The 25,593-nt window shown below is 43.0% G+C and overlaps 1 protein-coding gene across 3 annotated transcripts; it reads right to left on the bottom strand.

The window, feature by feature from the left end:
- Positions 1-2,816: 2,816 nt before the first annotated feature.
- On the bottom strand, positions 2,817-25,400 carry dbf4 (DBF4 zinc finger). 3 transcript variants are annotated; one of them, XM_007898155.2, is made up of 13 exons: positions 25,151-25,400; positions 23,414-23,514; positions 21,754-21,929; positions 18,963-19,157; positions 18,703-18,747; positions 18,193-18,262; positions 13,339-13,406; positions 12,836-12,881; positions 8,538-8,583; positions 6,906-7,037; positions 6,650-6,785; positions 5,770-5,888; positions 2,817-4,321 (listed from the first exon to the last, which is right to left on the bottom strand). In XM_007898155.2, exons 2-13 carry the CDS (start codon positions 23,457-23,459, stop codon positions 3,154-3,156), a joined length of 2,247 nt encoding a protein of 748 aa, XP_007896346.1. In that variant the 5' UTR covers positions 23,460-23,514; positions 25,151-25,400; the 3' UTR covers positions 2,817-3,153. The 3 variants fall into 3 exon arrangements, with proteins under 3 accessions (XP_007896346.1, XP_007896350.1, XP_007896351.1); XM_007898159.2 differs by having other exon boundaries at positions 6,650-6,782; XM_007898160.2 differs by having other exon boundaries at positions 8,538-8,580.
- Between the last annotated feature and the right edge of the window lie 193 nt (positions 25,401-25,593).

Here is a 25,593-nt window from a genome sequence, read left to right as displayed (position 1 = left end):
TGACATTAAATAGGAAATTGGGCAATTTCCTGAGTGCCCCGGTGATTGGTTCCCGATGTTTACCACCCCAGACCCTGACATCCAGGTGAGTGAGAGCTCAGACAGGCCAAACATCGCCCAGAGGTCGCCCTTCCAGATAAATAACAGCTACGATAGCCAATCACTGCTCAGATCTTACTCTCCTGTTTTATAATAATTATCCTTGCATTTGATATAGCACTTTATCACGTCATTGAGATGTCTCAAAGCGCTTCACAGGATATACTGTAAAGTGAATTGACAGTATATTTTTGTGGATGAAACACGCCAGCCAATTGCGCACAGCCGTGTCCCACAAACAGTCGTGGATTGAGGGACAAAATTATTTATTTATTTATTTTTGAAGGGATTATTATCCCCGGAAAATGATCCACCAATCGACCCCAGCAACTCAGCTTCCCCCATCCACCCACAAATCGGTGCCTGCATTTTACCTGAAATACCACTGACTGAGCTTAGGAACATAGGAACAGGAAGGAGTAGGCCCATCAGCCCCTCGAGCCCGTTCCATCATTCTATTAGATCTTGGCTGATCTGTGCCTATACATCACATCTACATGTACATTCAACTACAACACAAGGCACCAGGAACCAGCAGGAGAACTGTATGGTGGGAACAGTATTTAACCAAATTGCCCTCTGTGAATGTATTTTGATGTAATGCAGGACCTGAAATCTCTTGGGTGCTAATTCATTGGAAATAGGCTTTGCCCCTTCTACTTAGCTCATACAGAGATCCAGTAGCTCAATCCTTGCTCATGAATCCAATCTACATGGAGATATTAATAATAATCCTTGCATTTGATATAGCGCCTTATCAGATTGTTTAGATGCGCTTCACAGAACATACTGTAAAGTGAATTGACTATATATTTTGTGGGCGAAACGCGGCAGCAGTGTCCCGCAAACAGTCATGGGTTGAAGTGACCAATTTTTTATTATTTTTTTTGAAGGAATTATTACCCCAGGAAAAGTGATCCACCAATTGACTAACAACCGGGTTCCTACTTACTGCTAGGTAAACAGAGGCATGTGGAGTAAGAAAACTTGCCCAATATTTCGCCCTGCCAGGAATCAAACCCTGGTTTCTCACTTGCGAGGCGAGTGCTCTAACCACTGAGCTACAGGACTCCACATAAACCCTCGTCCACCCCTTCATCACTTCTCGGCTGGACTATTCCAATGCCCTCCTCGATGGCCTCCCCAGCTCCACAATACTCAAAATACAACTTATTCAGAACTCCGCCGGCCGGATTCTCACCAGCACAAAACTCCATACCCCATCATACCAATTACAGTGCTGAATGGATCGATTTCAAGATCCTCTCACTCATTTTCAAATCCTTTCATGCCCTCGCACCTCCCTACCTATCCGATTTGCTTACACCCCACTCCCCCACCCACTGCCTCTGGTCCCTTGTCCCTCCACCATCAGTGGCCGTGCCTTCAGCCACTATGCCCCGAACCTCTGGAATTCTCTCCATTCACCTTGCCCCCTCCCTCCCTCCCTGCTTTCAAATCCCGCCTGAAGACCTTCCTATTTGATCATGTTTACGGTCACCTACCACTCCCTCTCACCCTGGCTCGGAGTCAGACTCCGCCACTGTCAAGGGGTCCAGGACACTACCCCATGTGCAGGGTGCTATATAAATGCAAGATGTGTTGTACTTTTTGTGTTTGTACATACAAGGATTATGCTTGGTACAACACTGCTTTTCTTCCAGCACTGCTGCCCAGTGCTAACTAGAAATGCAGCATACCTAGCTTTTGGCACTGACTATAATAATAATAATCCTTGCATTTGATATAGCGCTTTTCACGTCGGGAGGACGTCCCAAAGCGCTTCACAGAACACACTGTAAAGTGAATTGACTGTATATTTGTGGGCGAACGCAGCAGCCAATTGCGCACAGCAATGTCCCACAAACAGTCATGAATTAAAAATGACCAATTTATTATTGTTTTTTATTTTGGAGGGATTATTATTAGGCGTGTGGAGTAAGGAAACTTGCCCAAGGTTTCGCCCTCTGCCTGGAATTGAACTCAGGTCTCTCACTTGCAAAGCGAGTGCTCTAACCACTGAGCTATACAGGGCTCCGAACTAGCTGACTTTCCACACTAAAAATGGACAACTTGTTGGTAGTCATCCACTTCCTGCATGTTGCATGCTTGCCATATACAGGAAGCATTAGTATAGTCACTCCCTATAATAAATAATTATCCTTACATTTGATTTAGCAACTTCCGTGTTAGGAGGGCATCTTAAAGTGCTTCACAATCATGTACAGTATAATGATTGTGTGTTTTATAGTTTAATGGTAGCAAATTTTTGCACAGCAATGTCCCATACACAGCCATGACATCAGTGAACAAATTTTATTTGAGGGATTGTTGGCCAGGAAGCCAGGAGCCACTCCTTTCTCTTTTTGAATAGTGCCATGGGATCCTTAACATCCATTTGAATAGGCACAGGCATCATGCAATTATTTCTTCCAGTTGTTATGCAACTCATCCTTACAGTTATATCATGTCATCTTAATAGACAATTTAAATATTAGATAATTTAAAAATCAGATTTTATCAAAGAAGGAAAACAACCATTTAAGGAATAGGCTTGTACCTTTACAGGATTGTTTTAAAAATCTGATATTGAGGTGAATCATTCATATTTATTGCGCATTAACTGTTAAGTGAAATTAAGGAATTTGGCAAGTTTTACATATTTCTGGATTGTGTGAAGCAAAATTATATTAAAGCAGAAGTTAAAAAGAACAAGATTTTGCTGTTGGATTTTATTGATAACACTTGGTAGTTTACAATAATATTGGATCAGAATTGTGTTATAAATCACACCTGCAAAAACACTGGATAAGGCCGAAATAGAGGAATGTATAATTGGACTATTGTGGTGGGTTGTACAGTAATTATTTTTCATTCCCCAAACTTATTCTATAATCCACATAAAAATGACCAAATGAGAAAACTGAACTGGATAGATGTCTGTCAAAACTGGAAGAGGGTTAAAATTCTAGCCCCTTAGCAAACAGTACATGACTCAAGGGCTTTGATCTAAAATCTCTTGATGTAAAGAAACATTGTTACTGAAACATTGCACTAAAAACCAAGAAAAGATGATAACGATGATGTCTGGGCAAAGAGTGACATGACATCCTCTGGCTGATTGTGACACAGATCACTTTCTGTTTCTGACAATTTTTGTGCAGAGTGATCTGCAAAGCCCCCAAATTCTGAGCCACTCTCTTCGCTGGTTTGAAATAATTTCAACATTTTTTTCATTGGCAAGCTTGGAGATGCAACATTTTCAGTCTCTCTGTTTTTTATGGCAAGTTTCCTTAGCTCCACTTTGTCCTTCAGAGCTTTCTTATTTCTTCCATACACTGATGAAAATGTTACTCTCCTATGTAGCTTCATACAGAATGAAGTGTCTTCAGTGTTAGGATTAGAACTCGCTTCAGTTTGTTTTTGTGGAGTAGATTGTAATGGAGGGGCTATTTCATTTACAAATTCTTCTCTTTGCTCTAGTCGGTTGTCTTTGCCAAAATCTAATTCCATCTGCAAACCAGCGTAAGTATCTTCAATTGGAGCAGATGAGGTAGGATCAATTCTGGAATTCTTTGAAAAATGAAGGGCCGGACTTTCTATCTCCTTATGGTTTTGCGGCAAATAATGTTTTGCTAATGTCTGTAATCTTAATTCGCTTTCACGACTGCCAGAACATATATTAGTATCCTTCTTTAGCATACATCCATGGACATCATCATCAAATGGAAGTTTACGAGATGATTCTTCAGTAAAAGACTGAGACTTTTCCTTTTCTGATAGTGTCCTGATGGAGCACAATTTTCTTGATGTACACAGCTTTGAAATTATAGAACTTCCTTCCGGCCTTTGACATACAGACCAACTGGAGTGTGGAGTTATGTTCTTCCTTGTATTCTCAGAATTTACTGCACCTTCTTCACAAATCTTACTATCAACAGAAAATGATTTAACTTCCAAGTCAGAAATACTGGGTTGCCCTTGTGTGGATAAATGCAGATTTAAGTTGGTTTGACTTGTACGTGAGAATATAGTTTCTTTTTCTTGGACAGTCAAATTACTTGTTTTCTTTTCCCATCCACTTACAAGTTCATTTTTCTTTAGGCTCCAACTTATTCCAGATCTTGTTCCAGCCACGTATTCTTTATAGGATCTTTGAAATTCTTCATGCATTTCTGCAACAGTGAAAACTTGATTGTTTACATCAACACTGCATTTCACTCTAAACAAAGAGAGACATTCATTATGATCATGAGGATTTTCCATTTAGTTCATGAATTATTTACATTAATTTAAAAGTTCATGAAAAAGGGTGCAGTTAATCATATCTAAATCCTCAAAATACAAGTTACTCAAACCATCAATATAGAAAGTCCATTAAAAGTGATGGTGTGAAAAAGTAATGAATGTATTAGTTTGCACAAAAAATAAAGGTCTATAAATGCCACCAGTTACATTGTTTATGAAATACAGAATCATTTCACAAACAAGTTAGGAGTTTTTTTTATTGAAAGTACTTGCAAATAGATAGCTTTTCAGCATTATTAGCAACACATGCTATCTTTGAAATATATTAATTAAGTAGTTAATACAATTAACTGAACTTTAAAACATACAAACGTTCCATTTATAGGGGGCATACAAATGGGGAATTCTGTTCGTTTGGAACCTCTTAAGCAAAGTAAAAACAACAACTTGCATTTATATAGCACCCCTCACGCAGGGTGGCATCCCAGAGGTAGAGGGTTTATGCATGCGCCAGACATCCGGTTAATTAAAAAAAATTAAAAGTGGTTGATTATGTTACGTACCACAGAATTTTAAAAGCCAGACAGTTTTAATGGAATATACTGATACTGCATAAAGTTCTGGTTATCACAACATAAGTGCCTGCCCAGGCTCCAGAGCAGTGGTCAGGCTAATTGGGAGCAATGGCCCCCGACCAGGTTCAGATGCTCCAATGTAGATCATAGTAGAGGAGGGAGTAGACGTACAGACAGTTGGTACTTTTGAGATACTCTGACTATATCTGCACTGGTTATTAATGATGAGCAATTTATCTCTTTTGCAAATTGGTGCAGATATCACCTCCCTAATCCGGAGGCATTAATCTGTTAGGTACTAATCCTAAATCTGTTAAAGAAGCAAAATCATCTCAATCCTATCTTTATTGGTGCCAAAATGCTCTTCTATTTGTATTGGCTGAAGACCCCCACACTGGCAATTCCATGGATGCTGAATATTATCTGCTGGCCATATCTTCATCAAATGAGGTTATGGTCAGATATGTGGTGCATGCTTTATGAGGAGCATCATGTTAAAGATTTGAATTTTGTCACCTAGTTTTTCTTTTCATGTAATATAACAGCAATACCTGCTTAAGGACCGATTTATTTTGACTTTGTGGGGCCAGAGTGACCCTGTTACTTCTCAGCGTATCTTTTCCTCATTTATTTGTTGCAAACATTGCAACAATACTTGCATTTTGATATATTGACTCATGTCAAAATATCTCTAAGCACTTTACACCTGTATCGTTATTCTGTATGACCTCACACTACAACAGTCAGCCATTTTATACACAGCAAAGTATCATATACAGTCATGAATGCCTTTAAGCACTGGAGAACTGAAGAATACCTTAAAGTGTACAATCTTTTCAAGTATTACCTTTTCATTTTAACTTTTGGGAATTCCTCAAAGTCACAGTCAAATTGTGAAGTGATTTGATCCACAACATTAAACTCCGTACTCTGTGAAAACGTTTTATGTTGTTCACTTTTCAGGTGCTAAAAAGACAAAACATGAGAAAATAAAATACTTCACAAGCAAACTCCTAATTCTACTCAAACAAAATCAGATCAAATCAGCCTTGGGAATACAGTATTTCAGAAAACTGAAAAGGGAAGGGAAAATTCTGCTATAGTAATAACCATGAAAGTACTCAGATGGGATGTGCACTTACATTGTCTGTACAAATCACAATTATCCAAATTATTTTCAAATCAAATCGTAAATTTGAGGTTGTACAGAAGACGGTGCAAGGTATATTTTCACACAAAATAAAGTTCATTGATATAATAAAGATTTTATTTTCATCCTTGGCTAGTCTGTCTCATTTAATCTCTCCTGATTCCAACCTCCAACTCAAGTGCAAATCCTTCACTGTCCATTAACTTGCTGTTTTCGGTTTAGATTGAAAGCTATTTTTCTGCATTTCTTAATAATAAATAATTAAATAACCCAAACTTTCCAAATTCTGTAAAATCTTAAATTGCAAGGCAAATGTCTTCTCTTCAGGTCAACACCATGAGAAATTGTGGGCCAACACCATTTGTGTTAATGAACTGTGTCAGACACTACTTGTTCAGAGATGATCAATTTGATTAATTTAGACCAGTCATGCAAATGCTTTTTCAGATTTTTTACCATTTCTGGTAATTTTTTCAAGATACAAGGTGAATATAAACAGATTACTGGCAAGTGCAGCAATGCTATTAACATAAGTTATTCAGAGGTTCTCTACTCAAAATTAGTTGTCAACACTTACAGCTTTTAAGTCGTCGTATTTCACTGTGCAGCATTCACAGTAACCCCTTTTTTTTTTCTCTTTTAAAGTTTCCATGATTTTTCTTTCCATTCTGCGATTCTTTTCACTGCAAGACATTTCATGGTGTTTACTTCTGCTTATGTAGGAAAACAGAAAACTTGCAAATATTAAAACTAAGATAAGAAAACATATGTTATAGAATTATGCATTTATTCTCCACAAGAAATTCTTTGTAAATGAAAATAACAAAATCTACCTAGTTTTTCCTTTATTTTGCTTATCACCACTTTTGTTTTTCTTTTCAACATCAAAAGGGCTGCAAGGATTTGGACCATGGTAGTTGATCTCTGGATAGCAATCAAACTGGTGGTAGAATGGTCTGTAATAGCTGCATAAAACACATTTTAATTGACACTTAATTCAATAAGAATCAAAAGCATCTTGCCATTAGAAATGGCGTGTCAAAGCAAAACCCGTCATACTTCCTTCCCAAGTTAATCTGTATGTTGCAATATGAATCAGATTATGTCAGAGACCCACTGCAATAATGGACATATTAAACAACAACAACTTGCATTTATATTGCACCCATAACGTGGGGTAGTGTCCCGGAGTGCTTGACAGTGGCAGAGACTGACCCCCGAGCCAGGGGGAGAGGGAGGGGGGAAGGAAGTGTAAGCATGATCAAAAAGGAAGGTCTTTAGGTGATTTGATAGTGGGGAGTGAGGAGGCAATTCGGCGGGATTCAGGGAGAGAGTTCCAGAGTTTTGGAGCATAGTGGCTGAAGGCAAGGCACCGATGGTGGAGCGGAGGGACGAGGGACAAACAGGAGGCCGGATTCAGCTGAGCGGAGGCAGCGTGTGGTGGAATGGGGGGAAAACAAATCGGATAGGTAGGGAGGTGTGAGGGCATGAAGGGATTTGAAAACGAGTGAGAGGATCTTGAAATCCATACGTTCGGTAATTGGGAGCCAGTGGAGCCTGGCAAGTACTGATGTGATGGAGGTATGGAGTTTTGTGTGGGTGAATATCCAGGCGGCGGAGTTTTGAATTATTTCAATTACGTGTATGGTGGAGCTGGAGAGACCAGCGAGGAGGGCATTGGAAAAGTCCAGCCAGGAAGTGACGAAGGTGTGGATGAGGGTTACTGCTGCTTCGGTTAAATAACATAAAATGCATCAGTTATTGACCAATGGTACAGAATCGACCAGAGATGATTTTATGGGGCACAGAAAAAACAGAATTTATCAGGCTGAATATTTGCCTTTTTTACATTAAACAAGTATTTTAAATATTATTCTAGTTAGCAAGTATTGTAACCTTAATTATAAAACTAATTTTTAAATTCAATTCACTAAACAAAAACCTTCAACTTTTACTTAGGGATTACACTATCCAAATCAGTTGCTGAGCATAATATTGTGCACCAGACTAGGTCAGCTGGCAGCACACTCACTTCTGAGTCAGAAGATTGGTGGGTTCAAGCCCCACATTGGGTTTGAAACTCATATAGCCTAGGTTGATGCTCCAATGCAGTGATAGGAATGTATTGCATTGGTGGAGATGCTGTCTTTTGGATGAGATGTTAAACCCAGTCCCAGATTAGGTGGACATTAAAGATTCCATGGCGCTATTCGAAAAAAAAAGGGAGTTTCTCTGGTGTCCTGATCAACAATCTCCCAGGTGCAATTGGTCATTCACTTCATGGCTGTTGGTGGGATATGGCTGTTTGTGGAACATTGCTGTGCGCTAATTGGCTGCCATGTTCGCCCACAAAACACCGTTTAGAAAATATCCTCTGAAGCGCTTTGAGAAGTCCTGCTTCACGAAAGACGCTATACCAAATGTAAGGATCATTATTGTACGGTATTGTTATGCAATTAGCTTACCGAGTTATATCTTCAACTTTGATAAAAGGCTTCTTCAGTCTTCCTGCTTTAAAAGAAATACACTTTAGATATTGTAATTTAAAATTACAAACCCAAATAAACAACATTACATCTATAAAAGTTGCACATAGAGCAACAGCAGTAAATGTAGCTAATGAAAACAGATTGTTTTTTGCACAGAAACGGAGTAAAGAGGCCCATGGTATCCGTGCCACTGCTGTTTGTTTTCCTAAATCACTATTTTTTCTATTATTTCCACTTTTCATCCATTTCCTCATATCCCTCAATGTTTATACTACTCGAGTGTTGATCCAGTTCCCATTTAAAAAGTTCTATTGATCTAGCCTTAAATTCCAAACTCGACGACAACAAAATGACACTTGTATAGCGCCTTTCACATCGGAAGGTCGTCCCAAGGCGCTGGACAATCAGTGTTTCAGACCCGAGCTGGGGGTCAGGATCGGGGCAGGTGGAGGGCAGGGAGGAAGGAGATCGACTGAAGGCAAGGTTGAAGAGGAGAGCCTTGAGACATGTCTTGAAGGAGGCAAGGGAGGAGGCAAGGCAGAGGGGCTGCAGGAAGACAGGGGACGTGAAGCAGGCCGAAGCCCACTGAGCGGAGGGAGAGGGCAAGTTGGTAGCGGGTTAGAAGGTTGCAGAGGTAAGGTGGAGTAAGGCCATGGAGGGTTTTGAAGGTGAGGACCAGGATTTGAACTGTATCCTCTGTGTGATGGGGTGGTAGGGTTGCGGAGCGTGGTGCGGGAGAGGACACGGGCTGCAGAGTTCTGGATGATCTGCAGCCTGTGGAGGGAGGAGTTGGAGAGGCTGACAAGCAGGGAGCTTGGATGTTATGAATGCGTGTATGAGCGTCTTGGCAGCCTGCGTCTGAGACAGTGGCGGAACCGGGCGATGTTCCAGAGTGGGGGAAGGCAGAGCGAGATATGGCACTGATGTGGGGTAGAATGGATAGTTGAGGGTCAAACAAGACGCCAAGGTTCCGGACTGGTTCAGTGAGGTGGAGTGTACATCTGTGGATGGTGATCTGTCAGTGCCTGAGGTGAGGAAGCGCTGATGGGAACCAATCAGGAGAGTCTCGGTCTTGTTCACAAACAACTGTAGAAAGTTAGCTCTCATACAGGGCTTTATGTCTGGCAGACATTCTGTCAGGATAGCATTGGTCCTGGAGTCGAGGGTGGAGGCAGAGATAGAGTTGGGTGTCATCCGCATATATGTGGAAGTTGATCCCATTTTGCGGATGATGTCACCAAGAGGGAGCATATAGATATTGAAGAGGAGGGGACCAAGGACAGAGCCCTGAGGAACACCGCATGAGATGGTGCGGGGGCAAGAGGAGAAGCCGTTTGTGGAGATGGTGCGAGAGGTAGGATCTGAACCATTCATGGACAGAATCATGAAGGTTGAGGAGAGGTGGTGGAGGAGGATAGAGTGGTCAACGGTATTGAAGGCAGCAGAGAGATCAAGAAGAACAAGAAGGCAGAGGGAGCCCTGCTTGCAGATGGACAAAATGTGACTTTGACCAAAGCTGTTTCCGTGCTGTGGAGGGGTTCTTGAAGGGAGTGGCAGGAGAGGAAGAAACAAAGCTGGGAAGTAATGACTCATTCCAGGACCTTGGAAAGGAAAGGAAGGTTTGAGATAGGGTGATTGATTGAGAGCAAGGATGGGTCCAAGGAGGGTTCTTTAAGGACAGGAGTGATGACGGCTGTTTTTAGAGGGGTGGGAATGGTACCAGTGGACAGGTTTATGATGTCTGTGAGCAGGAGGGCAAGGATGTGGAGCTGGGAGATAAGGGGAGGGGTAGGGATTGGGTCGAGGGAGCAAGTGGTCGATTTCATGTGAGTTATGGTGGTGATGAGAGAGGAGGGGGAAGACAGATTTGTTTGAAGATGTGGAGGGAGGATGGAGAGGGGCCGGGGTGTGAGGGGGAGATTGGATAGTGGTCATGAGGGCAGAAGCAGCTGAGCAGATCCCCTTGACTTTGGTTTCGAGGAAGTCCAGCATCTCCGTGCAGTTGCCATTGGAGGAGAGCATGGCAAGGCTTGAGAGGGTGAACAGAGCTATCAGTTGGTGATAGAGAAGAGGAGCCTGGGGTTGTCCTTGGCCTCCAAGATTGTCTTGGAGTAGAAGGACGGAAACCGTACCAGAGGGGTTTGTAGAGGGAGTGGCTAGAGAGGAAAGAGCGAAGCTGGGAAGTAACAATTCGTTCCAGGACCTTGAAAAGGAGAGGTTGGAGATGGGGTGGTAATTGGAGAGCAGGGATGGGTCCAGAAAAGCTTTTTTGAGGATGGGGGTGATGACGGTTGTTTTTAAGGGGGTGGGAATGGTGCCAGTAGACAAGGAGAGATTGATGATACCTGTGAGTAGAGGGGCAAGGAGGTGGAGCTGGGAGGTAATGAGAGGGGTTGGGATGGGGTCAAGGGAGCAGGTGGTGGGTTTCATATGTATCACAATGGTGGTGAGAGGAAGGATAGACAAGTTCTAAGGTGTGGAGGGAGGGATGGGTAGGGGCCGGAGTGTGAGGGGAAGGGGGTGGTGGGGAAAGGTTAGCAGTTGGAAGGGTAGAGGCAGCTGAGTGGATCCCTTCGATTTTGGTCTCGAGGAAGTCTAGCATCTCTTTGCAGTTGGAGCTGGAGGAGAGGATGGGCGAGGCTGAGAGGGTGGGCAGAGGAGTCAATTGGTGGTGGAGAAGAGGAACCTGGAGTTGTCAGCCCCCAAGATTGCCTTGGAATAGAAGGATGATTTAGCGAAGGCAAGGGCGGAGAGGTAAGTTGTGGTCCAGCCAGATCTGCCGATGGATCTTTAAATTGGATTTGAGCCAGGTGTGTGCCTTAAGGGAGTGGAGGTGGCTGGTGTATCAGGATGAATTGGGTGAATAGGAGGTGGTGAGGGAGGCGGCAAGGGCATCAAGAGTGGTAGAGAGGACAGTGACTGAGGATACGTTGGTGCAGAAGAAAGCCCAGAGAGGGAGGAGTTCAGATGACTCCAGGGCAACGGAGGGATTGCGGGGAGATTTTTTTCCAGGGGCGGTAGGAAATGGTGGTGGGTTGGGTATTGGGGCGAGAGATTGAGGAGTTAAGGTCAAGAATTAGTGGTCCACGATGGTTTTTGTTGGTGATGGTGAGGTCAGAAACACTGAGGCCCTGAGTAGTCACCAGATCAAGCGGGTAGCCATGGGTAGCAAAGTGGATGTGGAGGGAGAGGTTGTGAGAGGAGAGACGTCAGCGGAGAAAATAATAATAATCCTTCGATTTGATATAGCGCTTTTCACGTCTTCTAGACGTCTCAAACGCTTCACAGAATATACTGTAAAATGAATTGACGTAATATTTTGTGGGCAAAACGCGGCAGCCAATTGCGCACAGCAGTGTCCCACAAACAGTCGTGGATTGAGTGGCCAAATTATTATTGTTTTTTTTCTTTCTTGAGGGATTATTATCAGGTCTGTGAAATAAGGAAACTTGCCCAAGGTCTCATCCTGCCGGGAATCAAACCCAGGTCTCTCGCTTGCGAGGCGAGTGCCCTATCCACTGAACTACAGGACTCCTACAGTGCAGAAGGGGGTGAAGTGCAGGTTGAAGTCGCCTAGGATGAGGAGGTGTTCAGAACAGAGAGAAGCTAGAAGAATGGAGATGTCAGAGAGGAAGTGGGGGAGGGTGTGGGGGGGTGGTAAATAAGGAGAAATTTGAGGGAAAAGTTGGAGGGATGACGAAAGTTAAGGTGCTCAAAGAACGGGAAGGTTCCGGAGGAGTAAGGGGATAGGCCAAGTGGGGACCTGGAGATGAGAGCCATACCATCACCACCATCACATCGGTTAGGTCATGTTAGGTGGGTTCTAACATGCATCAGAATGAAACTTTTCAAATTTACTTTAATAATAAACATAATTGTTGCATTTGATATAGTGCCTTATCACTTTGTCAAAATATCTAAACAACATTACAGGATTTTACTATAGAGTGCAATGACTGTATATTTTTGTAAGCAAACATGCTAACGAATTTGGTACAGCAATATCCCATATAGCCATGGAGTGAAAGACCAATTTTATCGGGAGACACCTCCTTTTGAATCGTATCATGAGATCTTTAACGTCCACCTGAACAGGCAGAGCACCTTAAAGTTTCATCCAAAGGACAGCACTTCTGACAAAGCAGTGCTCCACCACTAACGGAAAAAGAATTGTCTGAAATAATTAGTTTTAAGTATTATAACAAGATCAAAATACAGATGCTTGTTTATTCCAGAACAATAAGATTCCAAATGCAATACTATAACATGCTTACCCTTTGTTCTATATCTGGTAGCTTGGGCAGTTTGATTGCAGTTCTCCTAAGCCAGAGAGAAAATGTTTATTACATTTATTCTCCTAAACAAGGCAACTGTTTAATAGTCTTTCTAAAATTATTTATTACTTGTAGGGCAGTCCAATGCATTGAATCACTAAACTGAAACTATACCCATTATATTAAAAACATAATTTAAAAAAATTACTTACAATATTTAAGAATAGATTACAACCATAATTTGCTATTTTTCAGTTGCTTCAAAATTAACCGTTTAAATAGCATCATTATATGTTCCCGTGGGTGCAATTTTCCAGTATTTCCATTATTGGGTAAACTGATTGAAAACAAGCAAGTACTACATTTTCAATTTTCCACAAGAAGCAGCAGATATTATATTGTATTATTAAACTCCATCCCAATTTTTGGTTGATTGCACCATCGGCAGACGTAAAAAAATGATGTACAATGTTGTCATGTAGTTCAATGAAAAATATTCTTACCCCCTTGACAGCACTGGCAGGTTTTGCTCCAGATGCCACTTTCTTTCTTGCAATGTAAATTTTTACATCTAAAATAACATTAAGATCACATAAAAGCTTGATTGTTCAAATTAATTTGGAATTACAGTAGAAAGATAAACAACATTTACAAAAGTTTCTTAAAAGAAGCAATTTTTAATATGAGACCTCCAACCAAATTTGCATATATATGTTCTACAATTCAAATAACATTTGGAATTGGCATTTAGCAAAGTTTTTCTTCATAAGTATAAATTTGGGAAATAATATACAGTAGTTATTTTTGTTAATACTGGGCAGAGAGGGTAGCCGAAGGCACGGTCGAAGAGGAGGGTCTTGAGGTGTGCACTGAAGGAGGTGAGGGAGGGAGCGAGGTGAAGGGAATGTGGGATAGAGTTCCAGAGAGTGAGGCAGAGAGAATGAAAGCTTGACCGCCGATGGTGGTGGGGGGCCAGGCGGGGGACATGGAGCAGGCCAGAGCCTTTTGAGCGGAGGGAGCAGATTGGTTGATAAGGGAGGAGGGTGCAAGACAAATGGAGGGCCTTGAAGATGAGTATGAGCATTTTTTAAATTGACCCTCTGAGGGATGGGAAGCCAGTAGAGTCGGGCGGGGGTGGGTGTGATGGGGTCACGGAGCCTGGTGTGGGAGAGGACACAAGCTACAGAGTTCTGGACGATCTGTAGCTTGTTGGGGGGAAAGAGTTGGGAAGGCCGAAAAGCAGGCCATTGGCATAGTCGAGCCTGGATGTATTGAAGGCATCTTTGAGGGTTTTGGTGGCCTGAGGGATGAAGCAGTGGTGGAGTCGGGCAATGCTCCACCCTCAACTCCAGGACCACTGCTGTCCTGATAGAATGCCTGTCAGACATCAAGTCCTGGATGAGAGCCAACTTTCTACAGTTGAACGTCAGCAAAGCCGAGGCTCTCCTGATTGGCTCCCGCCAGCGTTTCTGCACCTCAGACACTGGCAGTATCAGCATCCACGGATGCACGCTCCACCTCACCAAGCCAGTCAGGAACCTGGGCGTCTTGTTCGACCCTCAACTCCTTTCTTTCCCACATCTGTGCCATGACCCACTCTGCCTTCCGCTACCTTCGCAACATTATAATAATAATAATAATAATCCTTGCATTTGATATAGCGCTTTTCACGTCGGGAGGACGTCCCAAAGCGCTTCACAGAACACACTCTAAAGTGAATTGACTGTATATTTGTGGGCGAACGCGGCAGCCAATTGCGCACAGCAATGTCCCACAAACAGTCGTAGATTGAAAATGACCAATTTATTATTATTTTTTTTTTTTTGGAGGGATTATTATTAGGCGTGTGGAGTAAGGAAACTTGCCCAAGGTTTCGCCCTCCGCCTGGAATTGAACTCAGGTCTCTCACTTGCAAAGCGAGTGCTCTAACCACTGAGCTACAGGACTCCAAAGCTGATTGTGCAGACAAAGTGGAGCTGGTGTGAGAGATAGGATCTGAACCATTCAAGGATAGAACCTTAAAGGCTGCGGTGAGAGAGGCGGTGGAGGAGAATAGAATGGTCCACAGTGTCGAAAGCAGCAGAAAGGTCAAGGAGGACGAGGAAACAGAGAAAGCCCTGGTCACAGATGGACAGAATGTCAATTGTCACTTTGACAGCATTGATTCTGTGCTGTGGCAGCACGGAAACCCGATTGGAGGGTTTGTAGAGGGAGTGGCCGGAGAGGAAGGAGTGAAGCTGGGAAGCAATAACTTGTTCCAGGACCTTGGAAAGGAAAGGGAGGCTGGAGATGGGGCGGTAGTTTGTAAGCAGTGATGGGTCCAGAGGAGGTTATTTTAGGATAGGGGTGATGACAGCTGTTTGTTGGGGGGGGTGCTTCGAAAGGGTGCAGGTTTACAGGGAGAGCTTGATAAGGCCTGAGAGTAAAGAGGCGAGGAAGTGGAGCTGGGAGGTAAGGAGAGGGTAAGGATGGGGTCGAGGGAGTAGGTGGTGGACTTCGTGCATGTTACAGTGGTGGTGAGATAGGAGGGGGAGACAAGTTTGAAGGTGTGGAGGGAGGCATAGCTGGAGTGTGAGGGAGAGACAGGGAGGGGGTGGCTGTTGGGAGGGCGGAGACGGAGGAATGGATCCCCTCGATTTTGGCCTCGAGGAAAATCCAGCATCTCCTCACAGTTGAAGTTGGAGAGAGGATGGGCGAGGTGTTTGAGGGCGGACAGAGGAGCCGGTTGGTAGTGGAGAAGAGGAGCCTGGGGTTGTCCTTGGCCTCCAAGATTATCTCAGAATAGAAGGATGATTTAGCGGAGGCGAGGAGGGAGCGTTACATTTTTTGATAAGGTCCAGACAGATCCGCCAACGGACCATTAAATCAGATTTGAGCAGGTACGTTCAGTGGAGCATTGAGTGAACAGAGGTGGCTGGAATACCAGGGTGAGTTGCTTGAGTAGGAGGGGTGCGGGAGGTGAAGAGGGTAAGGGCATCGAGAATGGTGCAGAGGGAGTTGTGGAGCAGTGACCGAGGAGGATAAATTGGTACAGAAGGTAGTCCAGGGGGGGGAGGAGTTCAGACGACTCCAAGGCAGCAGAGAGGGAGTGCGGTAGGACATCGAGGTGGGTTGGGTAGTAGTGGGGAAAGGGATTGAGGAGATCAGGGAGATGAAATGGTGATCTGAGATGACTTTATCGGTGACTGTGAGGTCCGAGACACTGAAGCCCCAGGTAATCACCAGGTCGAGTGGGTGACCATGAACGTGGGTGGCAGAGTGGATGTGGAGGGAGAGGTTATGAGAGGAAAGGAGAGAAATCAGTGGAGATAGAGCAAGAGGGGTTGAAGTGCAGGATGAGGTCACCTAGGATGAGGTTCAGAACAGAGGCAGAGGGAAGCTAGGCGGGCGGAGATGTCAGAGATGAAGGTAGGGGAGTTTGGGGTGGGGGGGAGGGAACACGATAAATCATTAGAATTTTGAGGAAAAGATTGGAGGGATGGTAGAGGGTAAGGTGCTCGAAGGAGAGGAATGAGCTAGTGATTTAGGGGGATAGAGCAAGTGAGGACCTGGAGATGAGAACCACACCACCGCTACGGCGATTAGGATGTGGGGCATGGTGGAAGGTATAGTCAGGTGGCGTGGCCTCAATCATGGGGAAGGTATCGCCTGGGTGATCCAGATTTCAGTGAGGGCCAGTATATCGATGTTTTCATCAACGATGATGTTTTTGATGACGAGGGCCTTGTTAGAAAGGGAGCGGACATTTTGTAGGCTGATGCAGAGAGAACAGTTGGCAGAGGAATGTGTGAGATGGGAGGGGCTGGTGGGAGGATTGGCAGGGAGGGTGGAAATGTGGATGAGGGAGGAGAGGTTTGACCACAGGGTCTGGATCTATTGGGGCTTGTGGCGATAATGGGGAATGGGGCAGTCAGTGTGGCTGCTGCTGGACAGCCAATGGCGAGTGTCACGGTGAGCCTGACAGAGGAGTCCCAGAATGGAGCAAAGGTCAAGTGGGTATAGGAGGCGAGGAGGACAGAGAGAGGACAGAGAGGGAGAGTTGCAGGGTAGGGAGCATTTTGGGGGAAAAGCAGCTCGGGTCAGGGGCGGTAGCCAAGATGCACACGCTGACACTTGAGGTAGGCAGTTAGTGGGGCACAGTCAGCCCACAAGTCTGGAGACTGCAGGTGGCTAGAGGCGGCACGGAGGGAGGAGAGGGGTCAAGGCACTCATTGTGTTATCCACCAGGTTGCCCAATCCAGAAGATAACACCAAGCAGTCTGCAGGGAAAAGACAGAGGGAAAGGAGACTATACTATACATGGTTCCAGGAATTCAAACCTGGCAGGCGGAAGCAATGTCACACGGGGTTTTAGGCGGGAGATTGTGAAATGGCAGCTCCGCCTGAACCCAGTAATGGCCGCCTCTCTATCACCGAGACCTCAAGGGGATCGTGACCATAAAATCACTGCATAAAATCGGCCACTTAAAATCACCCACCCGGCTGCTGGACCATGCTGCTTTAGATGATTGTCAAAATGTTGTATATGGAGACTCTATAAAACAGGGTACTAACTATGTGTTTTCATCTTACTCCCACAGAACTACAAAATTAACACAGAATAAGGCTATTCAGCCTTTCTGTCTGTGCCAGTTCTATGAAAGAGCCATCCTCTCAGTCCCATTTAATAATAAAAAAACCTTCAATTTGATATAGCGCCTTATCATGTTGTTGAGAGGTGACAAAGCGCTTCACAGAAAATACTGTGGAGTGATTATGTATTTTGTGGGAGAAACACAGCAGCAAATTGCGTACAGCAGCGTCCCACAAACAGTCGTGGGTTAAGTGACCAATTTTGTTTTAGTGATTTTTTTGAGGGATTATAACCCCCAGAAAGTGAACTGCCAATCGACCTACAACTGGGTTCCTACTTATTTCTAGATAAACAGAGGCGTGTGTGTGGAATCAGGAAACTTGCCTAACGTTTGCCTTGACCTACCGAAAATTAAACCTATTTATTATTTATTATTATGAATTTATCTACCTTTTTCCCCATAACCCTGCAAATTGCTCCTTTTTTTTCTTCTTGAAAGGTGATTTAGATCCTGCCTCAACCACGTTCTCCTGCAATTCATTCCACATCCTAACTACCCTCTGGGTAAACAAATCTCAATTTACAGGTTGCAGCAAAAGTTCCACTACTAATTATATACATACCAGGAAATCTGTTTTGCCAACCTTTCCTGTCCAACATAAAACATATTTAATGTTGCAGAAGTTTGCTTTTCCCATGCATCTGTTTACTACCTCATATATTTTGAATAATAATCAGATTGAAACCTGAGGTTGGAAATGGCAAGGTAAAACTGAAAGGATACCTTCTATGTAAAGTATTCGTACTCCCCATGCCAGAGCATTCGACAGGATGCTATTTCCAGGGATAAGTTCCTAACAGGAAGAGAGAAAGAAGAACATTTGAACAATACACATCAACACTATAAGAGAGCCACAAGAAAAGTAAAAGGAGAACTCAAGAGGAATTTTTTCACCCAGAGAATTGTTGGCATGTGGAATGCCAAGTAGGGTGATGGAGGTGGGAATCCATTGCAGCTTTCAAAAGGAAATAGACAGGCATATGAAACAGAGGGATTAGGGGGTATGGGGATAAAGCAGAGCAGTGGGATTGAAGTGATCTCCTTGCTCTTTGAGCAAGGTGGCTTCCTTCTGCACTATAGGGTTCTGTTTCTAACACTGCAATTATCATTTTAAATCTAAATTGTTAATGAGCAAGGCAGCATTTTTTTTTTAAAATGAGCCTAAATCAAATGGAATTAATGAAATGAGGTTTGCATTCCGTTTCTTTTTGTTTTTTTGAGTACATCACTTACCTGTTCCTTAATAACTTTCTTGACTAAACTCTTTCCTCGACTTATCTGTCAATTAAAACACACTCAGTCAGTATTTTCTGAGACACAAAATGTCTATCACGTTCCACGTAAGAGTCAATATTTTTTTAAATCTACAAATAATAATAAAAGCTTAATTGATGACTTCTCTTATATTTTGATCAAAAAGAAAAACTTTTTTTTAGGAAGACTATAAAGTTTAGTCCAATAATATAGTTGTGTTTATAGAATCTGAAACTTACAGTCGCCAAAGTTTTATGCGTGCTTCCTTCATAGCTATCTCTCCGACTGCTTGGATGAGGAGAAGTGTTCCCAGCATTCTGAACAGAATCAGGACTTGGTACAGGAGAGTTTTTTCCTGCAGCCTGTACAAATTTAGCCTCCTTTCTATTCGAAATTATGTAACTGATATCCTTGCTAAGAAATTTTTCAATTGTCTATAAAAAAAGAAAAAATTGTGATGCAGAACACATAATACAAATTTATACATACATAATAAACATTGTTTCTGCACAACAATGATCCAAGTTTTCAACAACAACAAAATTATATTTATAGAGTGCCTTTCACGTCGGGAGGACGTCCCAAAGCGCTGAACAGGCGCTTCCAGACATCAGAGCAACAGAATACGTAATATGACTTAATATTTGATTGCTGAGTACAGGCTGAGAAAGACTATCATGTTTAGTCCAAAAATGGAAGGTGGCTGATACCTTGGTCAAAAAGATAGGTCTTAAAGCAGGTTTTGAAGCCAGGGAGATGTGGGCAAGGTAAAAGGCTCCTACATGGAGTTCCAGAGGACAAAAGGCTGAAAGTTCACACAACGATGGTGAAACAGACTGGGTATTTGTTTTTTGGTCAGTTGGGTATTTGACACATGCAGAAACACATCACCATACTTGAGAGTATCCAAACCAAATTGAGAATTCCATGCATCCATCTACACGTGGAAATCCCAGAGATAGATTGTTGGAATGGAATGTGCATTCTCTCCCTGGAGGGACACATCATAATTCTGGAAAATATTAGACCAAGTTGGCAAGGGCCAAGGCTTGGGGACCCCAGAATGTGTGTTGGAGTACTGCTGGATTCTGAGCAGCTAAAAACACATAGCTTGCAATTGATATCTCTGTCTGGCAAACTTTCCTGCTGTTTGTCCTGCTCGGATCACTCTACCGTTAGGGTTTTGGCTTGCAGGGTTAGCAGGAGCAGAATGGGATGATTCCATGCCCTTAGTGACTCATTTGCCCTTCCACGTCCTGCCGATGAGCCAGATTAGTTGTGCTGTCATCAACCGTGCCCTGGAATACAGCGGACTGGCCTGGCTCAGAAACCAGACTGCCTAGACCGCCACAGAGGGCTGGCTCAATTCCTTTGCCAAGCATGTCACCTTGGCTCAGCTCAGGTCCAAGGAGACCCCGCTTACCTCCCCCACCACCCCAAAGAAAGATAGTATAAAACAGGGCAGTTTGCTGAATAGAAGGCCAGACAAAATAGCGTTGAAGAAGGTCATAGAGATAAGGGTGGAAAGAGGACGTGAAGAATTTGAAAGCGAGGACAAGGATCTAGAATTTGATCCATTGGGTGGTGGGGAGTCAATGGAGCTGAGCAAGGATGGGGTGAGGGACACACAAAGCATGGTGCGGGAGAGGAAATAGGCTGCAGAATTCTGGACGGTCAATGGCTTGTGTAGGGAGTCGCTGGGGTGTCCAATGAGCAGGGCATTCAATAGTCGAGTCTGGGGTGATGAAAGCATTAAACTGGGCCTCGGAAGAGGTAGTGGCAAAGACGGGGGATGTTACAATGATCAGAAAAAGCTGAGAGAGTGAGAACCTGGTGTGGAAATTAAAGTCAAACGTCTTAAAATGCTTCACAGAGATGATAGAGAACACACAGCAGTGAGAAGGAGGAAGGCAAATTTAAGGTGTAAGCAACATAAATGGCCATACTCGAAGAGATTGCTCTTTTAAAAAGGAATCACTGTGGAATCCGCCACAAATCAACCCCCCTCTGCTACAAACCCGCTATAAATGCAGTTTCTGAGGTGCAGGCCTTAGCGCTGTTTACATGACATCACGGTGGGCAGAGGCAGCTCCAGGTGCAAATGGGCTTCCTTCCACTCGGATGCCCCACTGTTGTGATTGTCTGTGTGAGCATGTCTCTCTTTATGTGTTTGTCTGTGTGTGTCTGTCTCTATGTTTCTGTGAGTGTCAGTGTCGCTCTCTCCCTGTTTGTGAGTGTCTGTGTCTCTGTGTTTCTATGAGTTTGTGAGTGTCTATGTAAGTCTGTGTGTGTGTCTGTGTGTATCTATGTGAGAGTCTGTATGAATGTGTCTCTCTCCTCGTATGTGTTTGTGAGTGTCTCTACGCGAGTGTGTCTCTCTCCTTTGTATGTGTGTGTGTTTGTTAGTGTCTATGTGAGTGGTCTCTCTCCTCTGTGTGTACATGTTTGTTAGTGCATATGTGTGTGTGTCTCTCCTCTGTATGTATGCTTGTGAGTGTGGCTGTGTGTCTCTTGTATATGTATATGTGTTTCAGTGTCTCTGTGTGAATGTGTGCGTATGTCTCTCTGTGTTAGTGCGTGTGTATGCCTCTCTCCGTCTGTGAGTCTCTGTGTCTGGGTGCGGTACTGGGCCCTGAGGGGCAGGAAGTGGTGAGCTCCTCCCTCCAAAAAAAATCTACCCTTTTTTGGTTAAAGAAGCAATTAATAATTGTTTTTGCAACATGTTTTGCTTATAAAGTGAAAAAATGTAGGCTAGCAGTAAAATGTACCTCATTAGCACAAATCAACTCCCCGCAATTTCCTGCAAAATTTCCAAATTTCCTCATAATCGTTGACAAATATTTCTGCACTTTTGTATTGTCCCTTGTCATAAGTTGCTCAAGCTACTATAATCTTTCTAATCTTAGACATAAACCTGGGACTTAAAAAAGTGTTTTGAGAAATATAGGTGATAACACAATACAAAATTAAATATTACTGTAGTATGTTATTACAAAATGCAATAATTTTGGAAGTTTTGAACATACATACCCCTCCCAAATTTTGTAAATCCTTTTCTAAGTTTTCAGTATACTTATTGGAAGGCAGGTCTAGGTAAAACACCTTTCCAGCAAAAGGTTTCAGTTTGCTGTCTCCTTTATTAGTTCCTCTTTGTAATGTCTTCAGCGTAGCTTTAATTTTTCCTTGTTTTCCATGTGCCCCAAATGCTGCAATAAACAAAATGTATAATGAGTCCACTAGGGAAACGAGCAAATTTTATCTGTTAGATTTTTTTAAAAAATAAGATTCAAATAAAATCAGTAGAGCTTAGACAAAGAAAATTGTAATTATTCTTTAGCTTAAGAAGGTCATTAGGGAAGATGTTGAGCCGACAAGACACATCCCACAGGAATCAAGATTTGATTTGAGAAACATCAGTCTTTTGTTCACTTCTCAGTGATCCACTCCAAATTTGAACAGCTCGTCTGCCAGAGTTCTCACTCTGGAAATGTGGTATTGGGAGCTTTTTTTGGTCAGCTAGGTGTCAATCACATGGAGAAACTCATCACCATCTTTGTGAGTATCCAACCCAGATCATGATTTTCACACATTCATGCCATATACATCTAGAATTTTACCTTCACCAGAAATGGAGTGGGCACCCTTTTCCCAAAGGGACACACTCTGCTTACCTTTTCCAGAAAGTATGACAAAAGCCAAGGCTTGGGAACTCCAGAGTTTGTGTTGGGGTATTGCTTGAATTTAACCAACTAAAGCCTATAACTTGCCATTGCAAACACTAACTAGCAAGCTTAATGCTTCTTGTCCAGCTAGGACCATTGAATTAACCATTAGGAAAGGCTTCCTCTGACCCATTTGCAAAGTCCAGGATCAAGCAATAAGGTGGAATTGTGGCAAACACGGGAAGCGGCTGCTCCGACCTACACTGACCTGACACTAAGCACCCTGGAGGTGAAGTGGGCTTCACAGCGGGCACGTCAATTTGCTATTGCCCCTCGCATGAGGACCTGGATTAAGCAGCTGGTGTTGAGTAAAGGCTGGTACACGGAATTGGCTTGGACCTCAAGAACATTAAGGTGATTGGGTAACCTGGTATTTAGTTAACCTGCATTAGGACTTTGCTGTCCTCGAAGACAGACAAAGACGACGAGAGTACCCTTCCCAATGCGGTTCCACAGAACAGTGTCCAAGCAAACGTTGGTATCCACCACTTCCCCCAGATATGAATAAGAATAAATAAGTGGGTCTGAAGCCTCTTATATTTTCTATTCAATATCCTCAATGTCAGAGCCCGCACTTGGGGCACCCGTTATTATGTTCCAATGGTAAGTCCAGTATTCAAAATAGCGAGGATCTCCAGGTAAGTCCGCCAGCAGCATAATACTGTTTGGGAATCCAAATCATTGCAATGCTGTAAGGAATACCTGAAACTGATATCCTCAAACAAAGCCATAGAAGAAACTGAAAACTTTAGTCTATTATCAGATTTGATCCAGACCCTATAGGTCCAAACATTATCTAAAAAGATAGAAGAAGAAAGGAACAATGCTAGAAACTGAAAAAAAGTTTTAATCATGGTTCCAGTGCTGCTGCAAATTCTTGAGGCTTTCTTCAGTTTAAATATCCTTGAACAACAAAAAAAAAGTTTTACACATGAAAGATTGGATTTAAATATTTAATCTATACTTACTATTTGACTGTATTTTGGTTTCTGCAGAGTTACTGCCAGGTTTCATTTTCGGGAAAACTCATATCCTTTCCATAGCATATCATTTCAAATTCATGTTGAAACTGAAAAAGGGAATTAAATATTTAAATATTTGTAAATATAACTCTATATTTTTTATCACAAAACTGCAGATTATTACTCAACACGTTTAAAAGTAATGAATATGTAATGTTAAATAAAACATTCTACCCAATGTTCACCTGTGACATTTATGACCTATTTAATTTGTACAACCAGCAATAGCTATCTTCTTGGTCAATATGATGTGAAAAGGCACGATATCAAATGTAAGGATTATTATTATTATAGAATCCCTGATATCTTGCTCAAGGGGGGCATTCTTAATATGGTGAAGCCCAAGAGCTTGGACAGGTTTTGTTGTGGGGTGAAGACCAAGACTCAAATTTGTAATTAAACAGAAGTTCTTCAAGACACTACAGAGATGTTGGCTACAAAAGTAAACATTACCCCTCCCTTGACTTCAATATCTTAGCACTATTGGATTATTCCAGTGTAAAGCTCCCAATACTTGTGCACTGGTAATGGATTGTATATTTACCTGATCGCTGAATTTTAGTCATGATAAGAAAGTTAGAAATAGTTGTTTTCCATTTAAAAATGGAAAGATAAGAATGAGAAATGCTTAACAATAGAAAAGCATTCCATTGCATGACACAAGATAACAGCAGTATCATCTATCATCCTTATTCACAAAACAATATCTCAACTTTTCTAAGTTGTCTTTTCAATTCAGTAACTCAAAAGGATAATCATCAACATTGCATTTGATAAAGCACTTTATCACATGGAAAAAGCTCATGGAGCTTCACAAAGTTTCTGTAACATGTATAAGACTTGAAATGAAATGCAAGTAATTGGTTTGCCAATTTTTGTTTGCATATCGATTGTTCACATCTTTCCCAAGCACTTGTCGCAATATGGCAACATATGTTCTCAGTGATGAAAATCCCAAAGATTTGCTTCCAAGCTGACATTGGCACAGAAGCACCTGAACTCAGCATAGATGATCAAACCTGACATTGATGATCCTGTAGCAACAGATCATTTCAAAGTATCTCAAATCTCATTCTCTGATGCTTCAACTTTAAATAAGTTATTTTGCTGATGTTCATCTTTTGAAATATGCAATATTTCATTAATAGACTTCAGAATTTAACTGATAAGTGAATTGACTGTATATTTGGGGGCTCCTTGGGACATCCTCCCGACATGAAAGGCGCTATAAAAATATAATCTTGTTGTTGTTGTTCAGAATTTAACATCTGGGGCCTATCTTGGTATTGGTGCAGTTAACAGCATAGATTTCAAAATAAACGAGTTTACCTTGGTTTGTGCTTCATGCCCTATAGACCAAATTAGTTTGAACATCCTTGGCAACAACAACAACAACAACTTGCATTTATATGGGGCTCCTCACGCAGGGTAGCATCTCAGAGCGCTTGACAGTGGTGGAGCAAGACTCCCAGCCGAAGGGAGGGGAAGGTGACCAAAGGGTAGAAGACGTTGACAGGAGCCGATGAGTGTGGCTTCTGTCTTGTCAACAAGCTTTACAGTAAATCCGGTGAAGCACTTTGAGGCATCCACCGACATGAAAAACACTATATCGAAAATGGGCCCAACACAGGGGGAACAAGAAGCATATTTACCCAACACAGGGGGAACAACAAGCATATTTACCCAACACTGGCCTTTGCTGTGTGATTCTTTTGCTGTGGGCTGAGTGTCTCTGGAGTGTCACTGCTCAATGCTGACTGACGTCCTTATGCACTGCTGTGACCCAGAACTGTTCAGGTCCTTCTGTCTCCTCACTATCTGTCTCAAGCTCTTCCCTCCTCTATCTCCTCAGACTCTCACTGTCCCCTCTACTCGTCTGTCTTCCTCCCTCACCCCCTGCCCTTCCTTTATCTTCTCTACCCGACTCTCTCCCCCCCCTCTACTTCCTGCCTCTCCCTCCCTCACCCCCTGCCTCTCCCTCACCCCCTGCCCTGCCTCTTCCTCCTTCACCCCCTGCCTCTCCCTCCCTCACCCCCTGCCCTGCCTCCTCCCTCACCCCCTGCCCTGCCCTCCCTCACCCCCTGCCCTGCCTCCCTCACCCCCTGCCCTGCCTCCCCCTGCCTCCT

The sequence above is a fragment of the Callorhinchus milii genome, unplaced genomic scaffold (genome assembly GCF_018977255.1).
Source record: "Callorhinchus milii isolate IMCB2004 unplaced genomic scaffold, IMCB_Cmil_1.0 Scaffold2, whole genome shotgun sequence".
Classification (NCBI taxonomy): Eukaryota; Metazoa; Chordata; class Chondrichthyes; order Chimaeriformes; family Callorhinchidae; genus Callorhinchus; species Callorhinchus milii.
This window is presented reverse-complemented; position numbering and strand designations above follow the sequence as displayed.

Coding starts and splice junctions, on each gene's coding strand:
- dbf4 (XM_007898155.2), bottom strand. CDS start 23,459: ATGAAACCTGGCAGTAACTCTGCAGAAACCAAAATACAGTCAAATA. Junction 19,158..21,753: donor ATTTACAAAATTTGGGAGGG/GTATGTATGTTC, acceptor CTTTTTTTATAG/ACAATTGAAAAATTTCTTAG. Junction 6,786..6,905: donor CAAAATAAAGGAAAAACTAG/GTAGATTTTGTT, acceptor TTCCTACATAAG/CAGAAGTAAACACCATGAAA.